Source organism: Ammodytes marinus, assembly GCF_949987685.1.
Source record: "Ammodytes marinus genome assembly, chromosome: 3".
NCBI lineage: Eukaryota > Metazoa > Chordata > Actinopteri > Uranoscopiformes > Ammodytidae > Ammodytes > Ammodytes marinus.
Window position 1 is genome coordinate 20,742,193 of NC_137232.1, and position 17,940 is coordinate 20,760,132.

At 40.3% G+C, this 17,940-nt stretch overlaps 1 protein-coding gene across 1 annotated transcript; it reads right to left on the reverse strand.

The window, feature by feature from the left end:
- Window positions 1-3,463: 3,463 nt before the first annotated feature.
- LOC307271570 (ras-related protein Rap-2a) lies at window positions 3,464-6,433 on the reverse strand. The gene is made up of 2 exons (XM_080054086.1): window positions 5,297-6,433; window positions 3,464-4,634 (listed from the first exon to the last, which is right to left on the reverse strand). Exon 1 carries the CDS (start codon window positions 5,905-5,907, stop codon window positions 5,356-5,358), a length of 552 nt encoding a protein of 183 aa, XP_079910212.1. The 5' UTR covers window positions 5,908-6,433; the 3' UTR covers window positions 3,464-4,634; window positions 5,297-5,355.
- Between the last annotated feature and the right edge of the window lie 11,507 nt (window positions 6,434-17,940).

Consider the following 17,940-nt stretch of genomic DNA (forward strand, 5'->3'; position numbering starts at 1 on the left):
TACGGAATATGACATGTCTAAACCAGGGTAATGTTTACTGTGAAGGAACTGGGTACAACAGAAGAGGTGAGCAACGCCTCTGCTGCTTGTGTCTGTGAAACAAAGTGTTTGTGTTGGAATGCTGCAGGAATCTAAAGTGCGGTTTTCAATGTGAACAACGTAGGTTAACTGCAGTGTGTGTGTGTGTGTGTGTGTGTGTGTGTGTGTGTGTGTGTGTGTGTGTGTGTGTGTGTGTGTGGGTGTGTGTGTGTGCTCATGTGTGTGAGTGAAAGAGAGAAAAAACAAAGCTCATTCACCCATCTACGAGAAGACAAACAAGGAGTGAATGGTTATTCCTGTGTTGTTATGGTAATGCCCGACATGGAAAAAGACACTACGATGGCAAACACCATATAATTAACAACGCCGTTTCAACTCAACGCAAGCACTGTCACGGGCTTTCCTATTTTTTAATCTAAGTGTTGTTTAGAGCAATAGAGCCAAAGGGATTTCGAGAAAGCTTGCTGCGTTTTAGACGGATACAGTACAGAACAGGCACATCTGCCAAGAAGAAAAAGGGCAAAAAACCACGCTCTTGAACACAACAGAGCTTCAAAAATAGCATGATGACGTTGGGAGAGAAAGAGAAGTCTGTAATTCAGAAAGGAGCCTATATAGTCATTAAGTCCCATGTACAAAAAAAATGCAAACACACACCACCCACTCTCACTCTGTCGCAACGCTTCCTGTCAAGAGTAACTGCTTCCAACAGCAAAAAGAAAGAAGAAAAACACAGCAGTTCTCGCAACTGTGCAGCAAACAGCATACCCTCGTCTTAATCATGAAGAAATCAATATTTAGTTTACTGTAACCAAGGAGGGGAAGTTGTGAGTCCAAGGCTGTAAAATCACTGCCCTTACAACTCTCTTTTACACAGCAGACATTATAGCTATAAAAGCATAAATCACAATTTCTGTCACAAAGTAGAGGAAATATATAGTTTGTTGTAACTAAGAGAATGATGATCAAACATCTCCTCTCTTACAGTCACCATTCCAGCAGTGGCTTGATTCCCATAGGTCACGAGGGCCACCCTGAGCAGCCATACCACATCCCAACCCCCCCTTTAACCATGGCAACCACATCACATGATCATCTCCCATGACCAGCAACCCACTGACAAGCTAGGGCCATCTCTGGACCTTAACACCACTGATTTCCTGTAGGTTGCAACTGAAACTAAAGATTTTTTAAAATAGCCAAATTAAATTCCTTAAAATGAAAAAAATAAATAAATAAATGCAATGCAATCAAAGTGTGCAACAATGTGGCAAGTTACATGCTGAAACGTCAACTTAATAACTAAAAGGCTGACACTTCCACACAAAGCAAACATTGGTGCATACTTGCGCAAAAATAAAGGGCAGGAAGTGAAACTTTCACCTTCTACCTCCTTAGAAAAAGAGAGATAAAAAGAAACGGGAACCTGACAGGCCTCTTTCTCTCCAAAGGGCAAATTCTTCTGCTATCAGATGTTTATACCACAGCAAGTGACTGAAGCTGAAAGGTGGGTGGGGGGTGGGAAGGGGGGTGTACATTTACAGTATCTGGGGCATAGCTGTAATAATTGCCACCCTCTCATCCACTACCAGTTTAGCTATATTATTCTGAGTTTAACTCCATCTCTTGCTCATGTCTAATGACACACATCTGTATGGAGAAGGCCTTGGAGGAAACGTGCCATTATCCTGGACTTAACATACCAGAAAGCACAGTTGTAAACTAGCCAGGGCTTGTGGCGAAAATAGGGAAGATCTGAGACCTGCTATCATCGGCCACGAAAAACAAATTAAAATCTGCAAATTAACGTAAAAAGGTAGATGTAAGGGCTGGACAATAATTTAATATTACAGTTTACCAGCATTTTGTAGAAAAAAAGTTATGATTATACGGTTAGATATAACATACTGTTAATTATTTTACAAATCGTGTATAAATTAATGAAAAAAAAACACGTGAAAAAGGTTTTTCAAAATAATTGTACACCATTGATTAATTCATATGTGATTTGACATACAATTACTATATTGTTATATAAAAAGCAATTTATGAAGTGTCTGATTAACAGTTTGATGGCACCTGTTGGATGCAATATTTCATCCCCCCCCCCCTCGCACAACCCTGTACGGCGACCTTTCCACTCCCCACAGTCACATGGTGCGGGCAAAGCCAAGGAATACATATGATACCAATAGCTTAAACAGGCTAACTACTGGCACAGATACCCAGGCCCACACAGTGTTCTGAGTCTGTGCAGGACATGTCACATGCAGACACATATGCTCAAGACGCATAAGAAGCACATACAGCACATAGCATAACACAACACATATACCCAGTACCGCTTGAAGGCTATAGCACATATCTACTCTCAGAAAGACTGGACCCTATGCGACGCTTGTCCTCCCCCCCCACCCCCCACACACCTCAAGCCATTCTGTGGTCAACCAGCCAGACGGGGCTAGGTAATCCCTGTAGGCAAACAGAACAGTCATATAGGTCTCTCCACATCACACCAGTACACCCACACACACACAGGCTGTTGAGCTCCGGGCAGAAACACTACTACACCCACACAGTTAAAGGAGACATTTCTCTGGAGCCACATAGGCTGGCCGTGTCTATTAAGGCGTGAGGAGGGTGCCGAGTAGATAAGAGGTGCTTTCATCTTGATCACGATTGTTGGTGGATGCGGCTAAGCTTCAACAAAAGAGGCAGGAATGATAAATCTCATCAGGTACTTCACAGATAAACTTCGTGAATTCTGACTGTTGCGTGCACTCCAATACTCTGGAAATAACCCTGCTTCGGTGAGGTGTCATGTAAACACCGTGACATGGGTGAGTTAGTCATCTGTTTTTCCCAACTAGTCATACCATGTAAAGGCTTTGGACTGTTTACCTCCTGCTTTCCACTTTGAACAATGCATCACATTGGTCTTTACCACATGTTCAGTGGTGTGTTTGAGGTTATTACCAAAAATAAGGTCGTAGCTAGGCAGCAGCAGAAAAGTAAAGCTATAGATTTTAGGGCAAATGTTAACAACACGACGTGCAACAAAGCTTTCATGAAGGTGCCCAGTGAATTTGGCTACATAAAACTCAAACACATTGCATTTCCTGTTTGCCCGTGAGCTAATCATCAATAAAAAAAACACCTCATGTAATTCTGGCTTTTGGGGGAAGTAAGATTACTCTAAACTAGCCACCAATATTTTTACTTTTTGATCTACTGTATTGCTTTTGGTATTTGTAGTAATCCAGTTATTTGTGTGTATTCAAACATACCGAGCTGGTGTTTAAGTAATGATAACCTCCTGTCCTCACTTCTCATAACAACTTTGTTTAGGCCAAGCAGGCTGGCGATCAGCCATTGTGATAATGAAGCTGAAACAAGTGGATGTCAACAAAGAAAAAACACAGCCTGGTTTCTTTTTAAAAAAAATGCAATTTGTATTAAAGTCTTGCTTTTTCTTTTCAAACAGATAGCCCACTGTTTAAAAGGCTGATCTGAAATTAAACTTACAATCAGGTTAGATTTGTCAACGGTACATCATCACATTTTTCCTGTTAAAACAACATAATAAACAGAAACAGAAATTGGATTTTAAAGTGGACTGGAAGGTAAGCGTTTGGTGTCTTTATCACGTTAAAAAGGGGATTCCAGTACCATGTGCATTTTAAGATAATAGGTTTGGCTAGACCAAGCGGACATTGCAAAAATGAACAACTTAGACTTCAGAAAAAAGGCCAACGTAAAACATAACAGGAAACCAGTCCATCAACAAAAAAGCCTATTGTGGTTTGTGTTTCTTTTTCAGCCTCCGACCTCACAAGATTATCCAGAAGGACAGTTGACCAAATGTTGGATTGCCACGTTGAAGGGTTCTTTAGGTGAAACATGTTAAGTTGGCACTAAATCTGAAGAGCTGATTCGTTTTGTTTTTTGGAAAGGCACTTGACACGAGGGCGATCAGGTCACCGTCCCCCCACGTCACTTCAGTTAAGGTCCTCTCGCGCACATCAAGGAAAGCGAAAAGTGGCACTCATCACGTGTATTCCACCAGCGGAAAAGTGGTTCTTTTGACTTGAAAAAAAAGGATTTGGAGTGATGTGGGGGCAATTGCTCCGCAATGGGTTAGGCAACAGATAACACCCAGATCTTTCCCGTAACCCCAGACTGTGCAGATATTTAACAAAATATACTCTTCTCTCTCTGTCTATCTTCTTATACAGAAATATCCATTTTTAACAAGTGTTTCTCAAGTGTTGCCCTCCATGTGTTTTCCATTGGGGCTTAGTTCCAGCTGTGAGTAAACGGTTGGAACCGGTGAAGGAGAGGGGGGGGGGGGGGGTTTGTTGCTGAAACTCTGGATCTGACACTGTGTTGCCATCAATGGTGGACAGTGACCAGTGCAGCAAAGATACTCCAGCCCCAGCAGCAGAATTCCTGAAGAGTGGACCCCTCCCTTCGTCTCTGTTGCTCCCCCCCTCCTCCTCCACTCGTCCCCCCCACAGCATTCCTCCCTGTGTTTTCCTCCAAGGCCAGGGTGAGACACCAAGAAGAGCTCAACAGTACACACTTGCTGCAACACACTGCAACAGATGAAATGTATATATTATTATTATTACAACAACAGCTTTTGACATGAGACAAAGAAAAACATGCCGCTTTCAAGGGCTAATTTTGGGCCTGGCTCAGCAAAAAAAAATCAACTTCCTGATCCCTGAATGTAGGTCATGCAAGAGAACCTTTGAGAATTGGAATCTCCCCCACTCTGGGATATACACCATTAAAGCAAGCAGATGTCTAATAATTCCAGATTGTTGATTCATTGTACAGATTTACTCACCAACTTTGTAAAAACTATTTTAATCTGCCATAGCTTGCTTCTCCAGTTTTACAAGTGAGTCAGACACTTCCCCAATCTGCTTTGTGAAACAATAGACTGCCAAGTGTCCCACTATATTGGGTTCACCAGTGTAACAAACAAAACACATCTAATTAATTAAAAAAAACAGAGATCATGTTCACATGGACTAACAATAAGTTATAAAATAACTGACGGCTTAGCTATACAATGAAACCAAGTGTGTAGATAAGTCCATAGCCTACTTAATATAGACATGTTCCAAGAAAGGATTACAATAACAGGTTTATAATAAGTGCTGACCCTTAATGAAACCATCAGCTTGACATATTCAGGCACTGTAGTGCTATGCTGTGTACATTGACTGTAGCTGGTGTCTTAACTTACCATTGCAAACTTAAAACCGAGCAAAGAATAAAACTTTAGGGTTGTCCTTTTTCTTCTTCTTAAAGAATGACACAAGACGAGCAGCACCGGTCGTCGCCATTTGGTGTCGAGGCATAGTTCATCTGTCGGACTATCTCTGCAAACAGTTCGTCCACCGAGCTTTTATTTTTGGCTGAAGTTTCCATGAACGGGCAGTTCCACTCGTCCGCCAGTGCCTTGCCCTCGCCGGACGACACCTCCCTCTCGCCCTCCAGGTCCACTTTGTTTCCGACCAGGATCATGGGCACCCTCTCGTACCTCTTCACACGAATGATCTGGTCCCTCATCGGCTTGATGTCCTGGAAGCTCTGCTGGTTGACCAGGCTGTAGACCAGGATGAAGCCCTGGCCGTTCTTGATGTACAGGTCTCGCATGGAGGCGAACTGCTCGGTCCCCGCCGTGTCCAGGATCTCCAGCACGGACGGAGAGGAGTCCACCTCGATCTCCTTCCTGTAGAAATCCTCTATCGTGGGGTCGTATTTCTCTATGAAGGAGCCCGTCACGAACTGGACGGTCAAAGCGGATTTCCCGACCCCTCCGGACCCGAGAACCACTACTTTGTACTCTCTCATGGTTCCCCCCCCAAAGCAGCCGCCGACGCTCCTGGCTTCCTCTCCGCTAGCCGCCCTGCTGCTGCTGCTGGGGTTTCAGACCGCTCGCCGCTTTTTGTTGCAGTTTTCTCCGGGCTTTAGGTCGGTGTATGCGGGGCGCGGCCGTCAATTATCGCCGTTCGGGAGATAAATAGGATTGTTTGGGACCCTCGCTCAGCGTTTGTATTGTAGCATGTTGTTGAGTTCCCGACGACAGCCCAGCCGGTTCTTGAGCGAGCTTCCCCCGTTTTCGTTCAAGTAGCTACCGTGCGCCCGTTTCTGTCTTTGCTGAAATCAAGTCAATCACAACAGAAACCCACCACTTCCGTTACGAGTTTACAGAATAAAAGTGCAAGGATCCGACGTGTCCGGCCAAGTCGCTGCAGTTTCGTTTAATTGCTTGTTAAATAAAATTATTTAAATACCAATTTACTGCAAATGTTGTAGTTTGGCCTATTATATCGCTAATTCGAATTTAAATTATAGAATGATTGTCTTTTGAAGACGGGCTGTTTCACCTCCGCTACAGTAAGTGCTAACTGTCGCTGACTTGACACCGCGAGCTCCCTGTGCTTCCTGCCCACACTCAGCACGCAGTCTGCGTCCCACGTCACTCGATGTGTACGCTCCAGTGTTTGGGTTAAAGGTGCAGTGCGGCTGTTATCGCACAGTCAGCGCGCCTGCTACCCTCCGTAGGCTACCCACGCAGACCTGCCACACCTTAGTTTCAACATCACGGATCCTTGGGGCTTACTACTGCTTGACTCATTCTCTAACAACTTACTGGAAAGGCCCATCTAGGGCAACGTTTGCTGTCAGCGTAGCCTATTAGGCTACTAAAACCACAATACAGGCAATGTCTGTGGTTTTCCTCACTTCTTGAACTCTGGGTTCATCTCGTGAGTTTTAATGTTTCCAATATTTCCAAAGACACAAAATAACTCAAGGTGAATCACAAAATGATAATGTAGGCTTATGATAGCCTAATGCAAATAGAAGGGGGAAACTAGGAGTTATTTGGAATTCCACTGTTGCAATGAATCCCTCTGTGCTTATCAGAAATGTCAGCAAACTTGAATGACATAACAAGAACAGTGAAGAGGAAGTGACTCACATCCCCAATCCTGTGGAGCATGACCCCACATGTGACCCAACATGTAGGGCTTTTGTCTGGCATGTCCTGACACTCCTTTTGCTTATTTTATATTCTTGAGATTTTCTCTATCAGATTCATCTTAATTTCCTCGCTTACTGAATTGTGCCATTGAGCCTTTTTTATTCTGCAGTCAGTAAGATCAGTATCTGAACCACACTCAGACATTGGCCTATACCAGGAATGAAGGTTGAAAGCATATTCTGAAACAACTGGAAGTCACCCCACCATAACTCATGACTTGCGGTGTAATCTTTAATCCGAGTGGGAAAACATGTGACAGGCCTGTTATGAAATCAATTATTTAAGTCATCACATTTCTCTGTTTGTGTGTGCATGTGGGTGTGTGTAACCTCATCATTACGGCCCCTTGCAAATTGTGAAATAACCACTGTTCCCAATCAATGCCTGTCAGCGCGGCGCAGTGATGATTAAACTACAGGCGTGACCTCATCACCCCAAGGGGATGGCTGGGAAACCTCGGTCTGGATCAATACCATTTTAATTCATCCGCAAATCACAACAACAGCGATTGCTACACAACACGACACACGCTCACGCAGTGCGGTCGGAGGCCCAGTGAATGGCGAAGTCAATTTGTGAGTCAGCGCGTGTCACTGTGATTGTTTGAAGCTCAAGGAGTTTGTCACAATGTTAATATACAAACCGGTAAGGTTTTCACACACCTGTACGTACACAGATGGAGGCACAAGAAGAACCAAAAACACCTGTGGAAATTCAGAGGATCATGTCATATAGGTTTGGTTTTAGGTGTCAGTGGATGAAACGTGGATTGGCTCGTCATGTGGTCATTCAAAGTGGCCCACAGTCAGACACTGCCCTCCCCAAATCCCATTAAGAGACACGTCAAAGCCCACATAAAGACAATCAGCCCTCTGCCCCATGGGGAGAGGGAGAGGTAATGTGACCTGGTGCCTTGTGATGTGGTGGATTGTCACATCTGTGAGAGTGATCACCTCAGCCTGAATCCTGACCATGCAGAATAGAGAAGAGAGTTTGTTTTCACACACCGCTGATAATTAGATAGACTTTGGGTTAACTTTATCAAATGATAGTGTGCCAAAAAAGGTGATAACTCACTAACAAAGAGCTGTGGCTTTTCACACAGTTGAAACAGTGTTTAGGGGTTTCTTGTTTGACTGCTAGTCAGCGTACAAATGTACTTCTCTGTCTCATACACACACACACACACACACACACACACACACACACACACACACACACACACACACACACACACACACACACAAGTCAAATAAACAAAGAGACAACACTTCTGATGCCGAATAGAAAGGTTCCTGTAATTAAAAACTGATGCCAACTTTCATGAAATACCCTTTTTGTTGTACACATTTCTATAAACCGATATGTTCAGGACACATTCTTTAGTATTGTATGTGATGAATAATACTGATATGTCTATATTAAAAAAGTTAAAGGTCACACTTTGTACTACTGCTCCTTCACTGCAGCTCAGCAAGGTGTAACTTTCAGATTACAGTTTTTGCCTAATGCTTAAACACTAATAGTGGTTGCTATGCCCAAAGCATCACAACCTCTAACTTTTGTGACCATGCCCTAAAAACAAGCACCAACACCACAAACACAAAATAGGCTTTGCACTGTGTTTGAAATTCTGCAACACACTTCTTGCAAAACACTACACACTGTTTTTTTCACAAGACACATTGTTCAAAAAGGAAATCTCCTGCAATCCTTGTGAAAACACATCTATTTAAAATACAAAACACAACTAAAATTGGAAAAGCACACAGACTCACACACATTAAAAATAAAAAAATAAAGCTAATTGAATACCAATCAGTGTGAGCCTTAGCATTACAAATAGACCTCAGGTGAGCTCAGCTTCTTTGTGAGACAGTAAGAGTCAGGGAGGACGATGACAAAGGAGACAACAGACGGAGACACATACAACAGGGACACTATAGTGGACCATGTTATAGATCATGGCCTAACAATATAGGAGCCTGGGCAGAGAGTCCAGCCCAACTACACAGTAGCTCCATAATTAGGACATTTATACTGGATATCAGGAATATTTTCGCTCTTGGTTCTCAAAGGATGACATTGCATGTGATGTCGATGAGGCGATGTGGCCAGACGCAAACGGGAGACCGTATCCAAAAGATTCATATTCCACCCGCCCCATTCCTTACAACACTGTTTTTATTTTATTTTACTGTAATTATTTCAGAGTTTATATTGACAAACTGAATTGCTTCTTGAACTTGTTTTTTTGTTGGCCAAAACAATGACATTGCAAAATACACTTTTTTTTCAGAAGCCTTTTTATTTTTATTTTCATGTGTCTAGATGAACTGTAGTGAATCAATCTTTCACAAAAAAAATCTGTATGAAACTTATAAAGTCAAAAACCATCCAAAGAACTGAATACAGCTGTGTTTTGCATAAAGCACATCTGTGTGTTGTTGCTGCTAGAAAAGAGTAATTCAAAGATGCATGTGTGTATTGTTTTGATGCTAAAAACAGTTTTGAAATGGGATTGTTAGGTTTTGTTTCAAGAGTTTCATTTTGCCGTATAAGTTAGAAGTTTATCTCCATGTGCTTTGTCCTATTCGGCCTGTGTGTTAAGTTTTGACACAGTGGGCCAAAGTCTGCAACATGTGTGTAAGCATTCGGCAAAAACTGTAAACTTTGGAAGTGTTCCACTTTATTTGGCCAATTCAGACTATTGAAGCCCCACATTATCTGTGGCTGAACTTTAGATCTTGTTTGCACATATAATGAGGACTGTATTGACTTTGTCTCCAATATCTCACCCAGCTACCATAGAGAATTGAAGCAGTGTAAAACTGGTGTATAATGATTATAATTTTTTTAAATACAATAAAAAGCATGCAAAATTAGCGAGTTAGGATGCTAAACTAACTGTACTGTTCATGCTCATTTGATTCATTGTCGATGTAAAAATGTTGGATATCATATTTGAGGTAACGGTATGACAGGTCTAACGTAAACAACTTCTGTGAACTTTCTTTTATCAACACAAATGTGAAATGAAAAGATAAACTGTACATTACAGTTTTTTGTTTGTTTGCTTTGCTAAACATTGTCTTAGCTCTCCTTGTGACAGCTCCTTATAACCTCTACCTCGAGGCCTGGGCTCATTGCTCCTTACCTAATACCATTTCATCTTACATCATCCCCTGCATGTTCTAACTGAAAGAAAAGCCTCAGATAGCCCAAGGGCAGTCCCTCCTCTGTAATCTATTCTGTCAAAGGTGAACCTCCACCAACACAATAAGACGTGCAGCGACAGGTCTTTAATCCTCAACCCTTGTCCTGCGAGAGTGACAGCAGATTCATTAAAATGTCTGAGACCACGGAGCTAATTAATGACAGAGATAAGCCCCCTCCAACGTTTTTATCCCACATGGACTCGAGTTTCTGACTGTTATTTTAAATGGAAAATGACTTGTGGCAAAATTGTATTACTTGGTTTGCACTGTTTATAGCCTCCCGGCACTGAATCAATTACTACATTTTCATAGTTTGTATTTCCACTCAACTTGTGTGACAATGGGTGTGCTTGACTTATGAATTATGCAGATGGTTGGAGATGCCCATTCATCATTTCAATGGCATCAGAGCACAGCTTCAATACGATTCTTTCCAAAGCTAACTTGTGATTGCACAGCTTCAAAGCCACAATTGTGGACAGAATGTGAAAGCCATATACATGAGACGTTTCAAGGTGTTATACTCATTGAATCACTAGAAAAAACGGTTATGACGGGTTTTATGTCCAAATTGCTTCCTCGTATTATCTACTCCTGTTACAAAAGGTGATCACCACAGTTCCCCCTACAAGTGTTGTTCATCATTTTATAATAGGACATTGGAAACACTAGTTTGATCAAATAGTCATAAACCGAAAGATCTGTCTAGAGTCTGGAGACAAAGGCCCTTTATTACAGCTCAAAAGTCCATTAACATTGTTTTATCAGCTTATTTAACTTATTTTCCCAATTGTATATCAATTACAAATACAAATTACATTACATTAAGTTAATGATTTTCCTATACTCCAAATCAGTGATTGATGTTAACAGAACTATAATGCAGCATTACCCCTCCCAAATGTATTTGGATTTTATCATTTGAGTTTTTTTCATGGGAGTTAGGTCAGGCTGTTCGTTTGACATGTTGTGAAGTGAAGTTTTGATATTTATTAAAAGGGGTAAACGTTAAAATTGTCAAATATGGGAATAATGTTTTCAAAACTGTATCCCCTAGAATGCATTCATAGTGTGTCCCTCAGTTGTACAATTAAAAAGAGAGAAATCTGTCACATTTTTTTCTTTCTTTTTTTTTTACCGAGAGGGATAAACCAGGGCACCTTTCTCACCTCACTGCTGGCCAATTGTGTGGATGGGACAGATGAGATGAGGGGGAACTTTCCTGGGCCGATTACAAACTATCAAAGTTATATCCTAAATTTATCATAGTGTCACTAGGACAAAAAAAACACAGATTAAAAGGAAAGATTATGTTTAAGATTTCACAGGGGGGGTCGCATTATTAAGCAGTGGTACCCGATTTGGAGTCAGGACCTCAAAAAAGACTGAGAAAACAGAAAACGAGATAAAAAAAAGACAATTTGAGAAAGGAACATCACTCTCAAGCTGATAACTAAACTTTGATTTGAAGGGCAGGAAGAGTTTCCCCTACTTTATTTTTGCAGTGAGGCATATTGTCCAGTGGAGGGCAGCAGACCTACATACAACTGTGTGAGTGCCATGACTGCATGACTTCAGATGTTGTTCCCAGCTCAGGTGCCCAGGAGGAGACTCTCCACACTGAGGTGAGAGAACTATGAAATGTGCAGCGTATGTGTCATTTTACACAGGAAATATAGAATAGTAAAAAAAAAAAAGTACTATTCACCAAATTTATTTTTGAATTGTGATATTACCTTGGAAGAAGTGAAAGCTGCTATACATAAGTCTAAGCTGAAAAAAGCAGTAGGTGTGGAAGATATCCCAAATGAAGTATTAAAGTCACCTCCTCTTTTGAACATGCTTTTCTGTTTGTTTAGGTTTTGTTTTAAACACAGTATTGTTCCTTCAGTGTGGTATAAGTCTATTATCAAACCTATCCCAAAATCATCTAAGAGTGACCCTAGGATACCACTCAATTACAGGGGAATCAGCCTTCTTAGTACAATGTATAAATTGTATAGCAGTATTTTGAATGCTAGGCTGACCGAGTATCTGGAAACTGAGGAATATTTAGTGGATGAACAGAATGGGTTTAGAAGGAATCGAGCCTGCATTGATCATATTCATACAATTTCAACAATTGTCAGGACAAGAATTGCAGAAAATAAATCTACTTTTGTATGTTTTGTGGATTTCCAAAAGGCTTTTGATTGGAGAGATCTGCTTGCCTTAAAACTTTTAAAAGCAGGTGTGGATGGTAAATTCTATCAAGCTCTAAAGTCACTGTATAGTTCCTCAGTTGCATGTGTTCAGGTAAATGATTTCCAAACTGACTGGTTTAAAACACCCTTTGGTGTTAAACAGGGTGATGTCCTTTCCTCTAGTTTGTTTTCTCTTTATATAAATGACCTGGCTTTTTAAATCAAGAATGCTAATTTAGGTATACATTTGAATGATTTGACTGTGGGTACTCTGATGTACGCGGATGATATTGTTCTGCTGGCTGAATTGGAGGATGATTTACAGAATATGTTAAACTTAGTAAAGACCTGGTGTTGCAGATGGAGGCTGTCTATAAATCACAGTAAAACACAGATAATTCATTTTAGAAAAAAAGGTGTCCCAAGAAGTGAGAACATCTTTACTTTTTCTGATAGGCCATTAGAAAATACATCTGTTTATAAATATTTAGGTTGTCCACTTGATGAATTTATGAATTGTGAAAATGGAATTAAACTCCTGGCTGATTCAGCTGGCAGAGCTTTGGGTTCTGTTGATAACAAGTTAAAAATATGTAAAGACCTTGGTTATTCTACTTACTCTCAATTGTATGATGTATGTGTGTTTCTCCCATTGTGAATTATGCTGCTGGGGTATTGGGATTTACAGTTTTTTACGATTGCTAAACCACAGTGGGCACAACTGGAACGACAAGTGCAAACAGTATGCAGAGCAGCGGTTCATTCGGACCAAACTGTAGCTCGTTTTAGCTCGTTTTTCATTGCTTAAACACAACCTTCAAAACTCTACACACCTATCTCATGGCTTAACCACAGCCTGCACAACACTGTGGATTTCCAGCACTTTTTTCAAATGCTAACACTCTGCTGCCACAACTATAAACCACACATTCAGAATTAATCCCTTTCAAACACTGCGGATTGCAATTTCAACTCAAACACTAAGATGTCTTGTTTAGACTTGTTAGTGAACATATATACAGTATAAAGGGAAAGCTCAAAAATATATATTTTTTGGGAAATGGACCCAGGAAGACAGGTTGTTGGAGGTAGAAGAGTGGCAGTGAGAGTGTGGATGTGTGGAGGAAGACCTATAGGACATAGAGCTGTAATGTCTGATGAAATACAGTAAGGGCTACACTGATAGACCCTGTTGTGAATCATGGTCTCTCATTGAGAGAGGCAGGGTTGAGAGTGCAACCCAATCTGCAAAAATCTAAAGTTGCATCTGTAATACGAATTTTCCAGCAAACAAACAGCTTAGAGTTGCATCCTTACAGTAAATGACAACATTACAGGAATTGATTTCTGTATTACAATTTTAGAATATTTACACAGATAAATACTACATTTGGAAATATTTTCAATAAAATATACAAAATGTGTATCTATTGAAGCAAACTTATGATTTTCATTTCTTTTTGTTTTCCTAAAAAAATGGTATGTTATAAAATAAACAATTTCATGTGAAAGAATTTCACCCTCTCATCAAAGAAAATATTACGTAATTTGTGTGAAATAACTCATATTATTCAAACTGTAAAGATTAAAAGTTTGTAATTTGTGTATTGGGGTTTGATGCTAGTGTTTGTACTCTGAGCAGGTTCTGAGTGACAGTGTGTGTTATCTCAATGAGGCTGGTTCATAGTGTTTGCTGCACTGAACCTGTTTTGCAGGTGAAGTGAACTGTTCAGCTCCAATGACTGTTGGTAGTGCAGACTGTAGTTAGAGTTTTGCACATTGAGCTACAGTTGTGCCCATTGTGGTTTAGCGATCGAAAAAAACTGTAAAGTAAGTTTAAACTCGGCTTAGTTATATGCATGTGCTTTCCCATTGCATAAAAACAAAAAAGACCTTGTTAATGAAGATGTGTAGCTAACTGAGTTATCTAAGCAGACTAGCCAGCTTGCTTGCTGATATACAATGTATTTGGACTGAAGACTATAAAAGGTACTATGAATTATGGTTGACATGTCTGAGCTGACACTGAATCAACATTCGGAATAATCACTATTATATGATTATGATCACATGATATTATGATTTTGAAAAAAAAAAAACTCCTAGAAACCTAAAAACATTGCTCATTATACCAGCCATATCTACAAAAGAGCGGGAATTCAGTTAACTAAAACTGCTATTTTCAACAGCTTGTGATACAGTGACTTCCTGTTCACACACACTATTTTTAGCTAAGTCATTAACACGTTTTATTGGTACAAACCAACTTACGGGACACAGTTTAACACAGCTAGTGATTGAGGTAGAACTTTACACACAAAGTATTGCATTTTTGAATAGCTGGTACAACACAGTTCAGATGTAATATTTCCTCTCTCTTTGAATGAAACAAAAAAATTTGAGGCTTTATGCAGATTTTATGGTATTGGTGGTGATGCAAGGCATTACGTAAGAACATCCCAGAGGAACAGAGACTTGTGTGAACTGTGTGACCTAGGAGAAGTGGAGAATGAATCTCATTTTCTTTTATACTGTCCCTTCTATGATGAACTGAGAGTACCTTTTGTAAATGAACTGTTTGCTCAAAACCCTGAAATATTTTGGAGTAATGATGATGTCAGGATGGATTGTTTGTTTACCTTTAATGTTTATAAGTTGGCCTCTTTTGTTACTAAAGCCTGGATGAAATGTCAGGATGGTTTATATCGTTAATGTTAGTATTGTTTAGCATCTATTTTTGGTTTTTGGTCTGTCTGTGTTTTATAATGGTGTCTTATAAACCCTTGTGGGCTGGGCATGCTAATGCATGACACAATACTAACATATTCAAATCATTCAAATCATATACAGAAGTTCACATGGGAAGTATAGACCAATATGTGATTGTATTTTGAGTTCTTTCAGTACATTTCTTATTCGATAAATAGGAAATTGCTTAACAATTCTCAAACAGGCACAAATGTAAAGCGGGTGTAACACAGCAAGGAGATGACTTTTCTGGTGAAGTCTGGCTGAGTAAGAATTCAGTATTGTTCAAACTGCAGAAAGGTTGAAGACAAAAGGCTGTTGTCTTGTGTGGCACGTCGTTATATTGAACAAACAAAGGCGGAATAGCCCGGGGAGAAACGGATAGTGGTCATTGACACTGTGACATGCAACTTTTCATGAAAAATTAACTTAAAAAGGAAAAGAATTAAAAAATGATGTAAGACAAAACCCAAAGCAGGAAACAGAAAGATGAAGTAGTATGTGATATAACCAGGGTGACAGAGAGGGAGGGGTAGACACATGGGTCTTTCATCCGGCCCACAATGCCAGCCTTTCATGTGTGGAATTTGGCCATCATTAATAATACATACAGTTCTATCCAGCTCAGCAGCACTTGACTGCTGGGGGTTAAAGTTTGGGGTTGAGAGTCACAGTCACCATCACCATCACAGAGAAGAGTCTGACATTCTCACTTCCTCGCTGAAGCTGATTCTCATCATAATGAGAAAAAGGCTGTAAGCAAGTGTGCTTGAACAGTTGCGCAAAGTCCTCAGACAGATGTGAATAGTCTTGTCATAACCAGATGCCATTCCGGGGAGCTTGACATGCACGGTTCAGTGTTGTGGCCAAAAGAGAGGCGACAGAATCCCAGCAGCAATATAATTACCGCTGCATGCTTACACAATGGCAGCAATTCATCCATTAAAATAGGTGGTGTGTGTGTGTGTGTGTGTGTGTGTGTGTGTGTGTGTGTGTGTGTGTGTACTCATCCTCCAACCTCCTCTAAAGACACTTACACAATCTTTGCCAAATAGGAATTGGAATTGGAAAGGCTCTGAGGTCCCCTGGGATTTCACAGAAGAACTCGAATAGACACAAATAAATAATACTGACTTCTCGCCTTATAATAGACTGCCTACTGTCAGTGCAGGAAGTGCTTGGTTGACGGTTGATATTTAGGACTGGTACACACTAGTAAGAAGATATTGTTAATTTGCGTGTTAAAGGATGTCTGCGCATGCACCAGTGCCTCTAGATTAGAAGTTTGCTAAAAGTTATACCTCTAGATAGATAGATAGATAGATAGATAGATAGATAGATAGATAGATAGATAGATAGATAGATAGATAGATAGATAGATAGATAGATAGATAGATAGATAGATAGATAGATAAATAGATAGATAGATAGATAGATAGATAGATAGATAGATAGATAGATAGATAGATAGATAGATAGATAGATAGATAGATAGATAGATAGATAGATAGATAGATAGATAGATAGATAGATAGATAGATAGATAGATAGATAGATAGATAGATAGATAGATAGATAGATAGATAGATAGATAGATAGATAGATAGATAGATAGATAGATAGATAGATAGATAGATAGATAGATAGATAGATAGATAGATAGATAGATAGATAGATAGATAGATAGATAGATAGATAGATAGATGGATAGAAATGTTTCTGGTGTTGTACATGATGATGGATGAGTTTGTGATTTGTACTGTGACATTTCCAAATGCCTTCTGTGAAAAATGCCAATGCAAACAGAAACACATATTGGTTGCAACATCTGTGCTGTGGCCTTCAACACAGTGTAGATGTGGAAGAAGGGTCAACATCGACTTTATATAAAAATGTATCTGCATTGGTGCGGACATGACCTTCAAACCCCACCGTCAGCCTATAAAAGCTCAGAAAGCCTCCAATCTCTGCTAGTCACAGTGCAGCCACCCCACAGCTGTCCCCTCTCTCAATCCATATCCATTTGATGGGTAAGTTCACATGGCATAAGATCAGCAGGCATTAAGCTACAGGTACTCAGGCTGTACCCAGAGAAAGACACCATGCCAAGAGGCCTGCTCCAGTGAGCCATGGTCGATCATGACCTCAGTCACTTGGCTAACTTTAGCAGGGAATCCAGGACAAGTGGATCGGCTTGCAGACACATACACACACTAAGCATACACACATGTATTAGCCCAGAGGGGAATCCCAAGCAGAGGAAACAAAAGTTCTGGCCAGACTGCACACAAACAAATGTTCAAACACTGTAGAGTATAAAGTATTTACAGGAAGTGGGTGTTTTCGCTTAACTGTCAAACTTGCACATTGAAAAACGCTGCTGTGACTTTATTTCGGGATTTTTAAGGAATTTTTGCATCTCATTTTAAGCAGTTCTTGTCAGCAACAGCAGTTTCACAGTTGCTCTATATTCCTCTTTAATTGTCCCTAGCTCCTTTTGAAAGCACATAACTTCCACTTTATTTTAAACTGCATCCCCGTTTCACTTCTCTCTCTCTGACACTGTCCATTAAAATAGACACAACCTTGCTCTTGAGTCTGTTTTTGTCCAGACAGACAAACCCCCTTTAGACAAGATAGTAACAGGGCACCTGTACAAGGTAATTGTGTGTGAGAGAGTGTATTACTG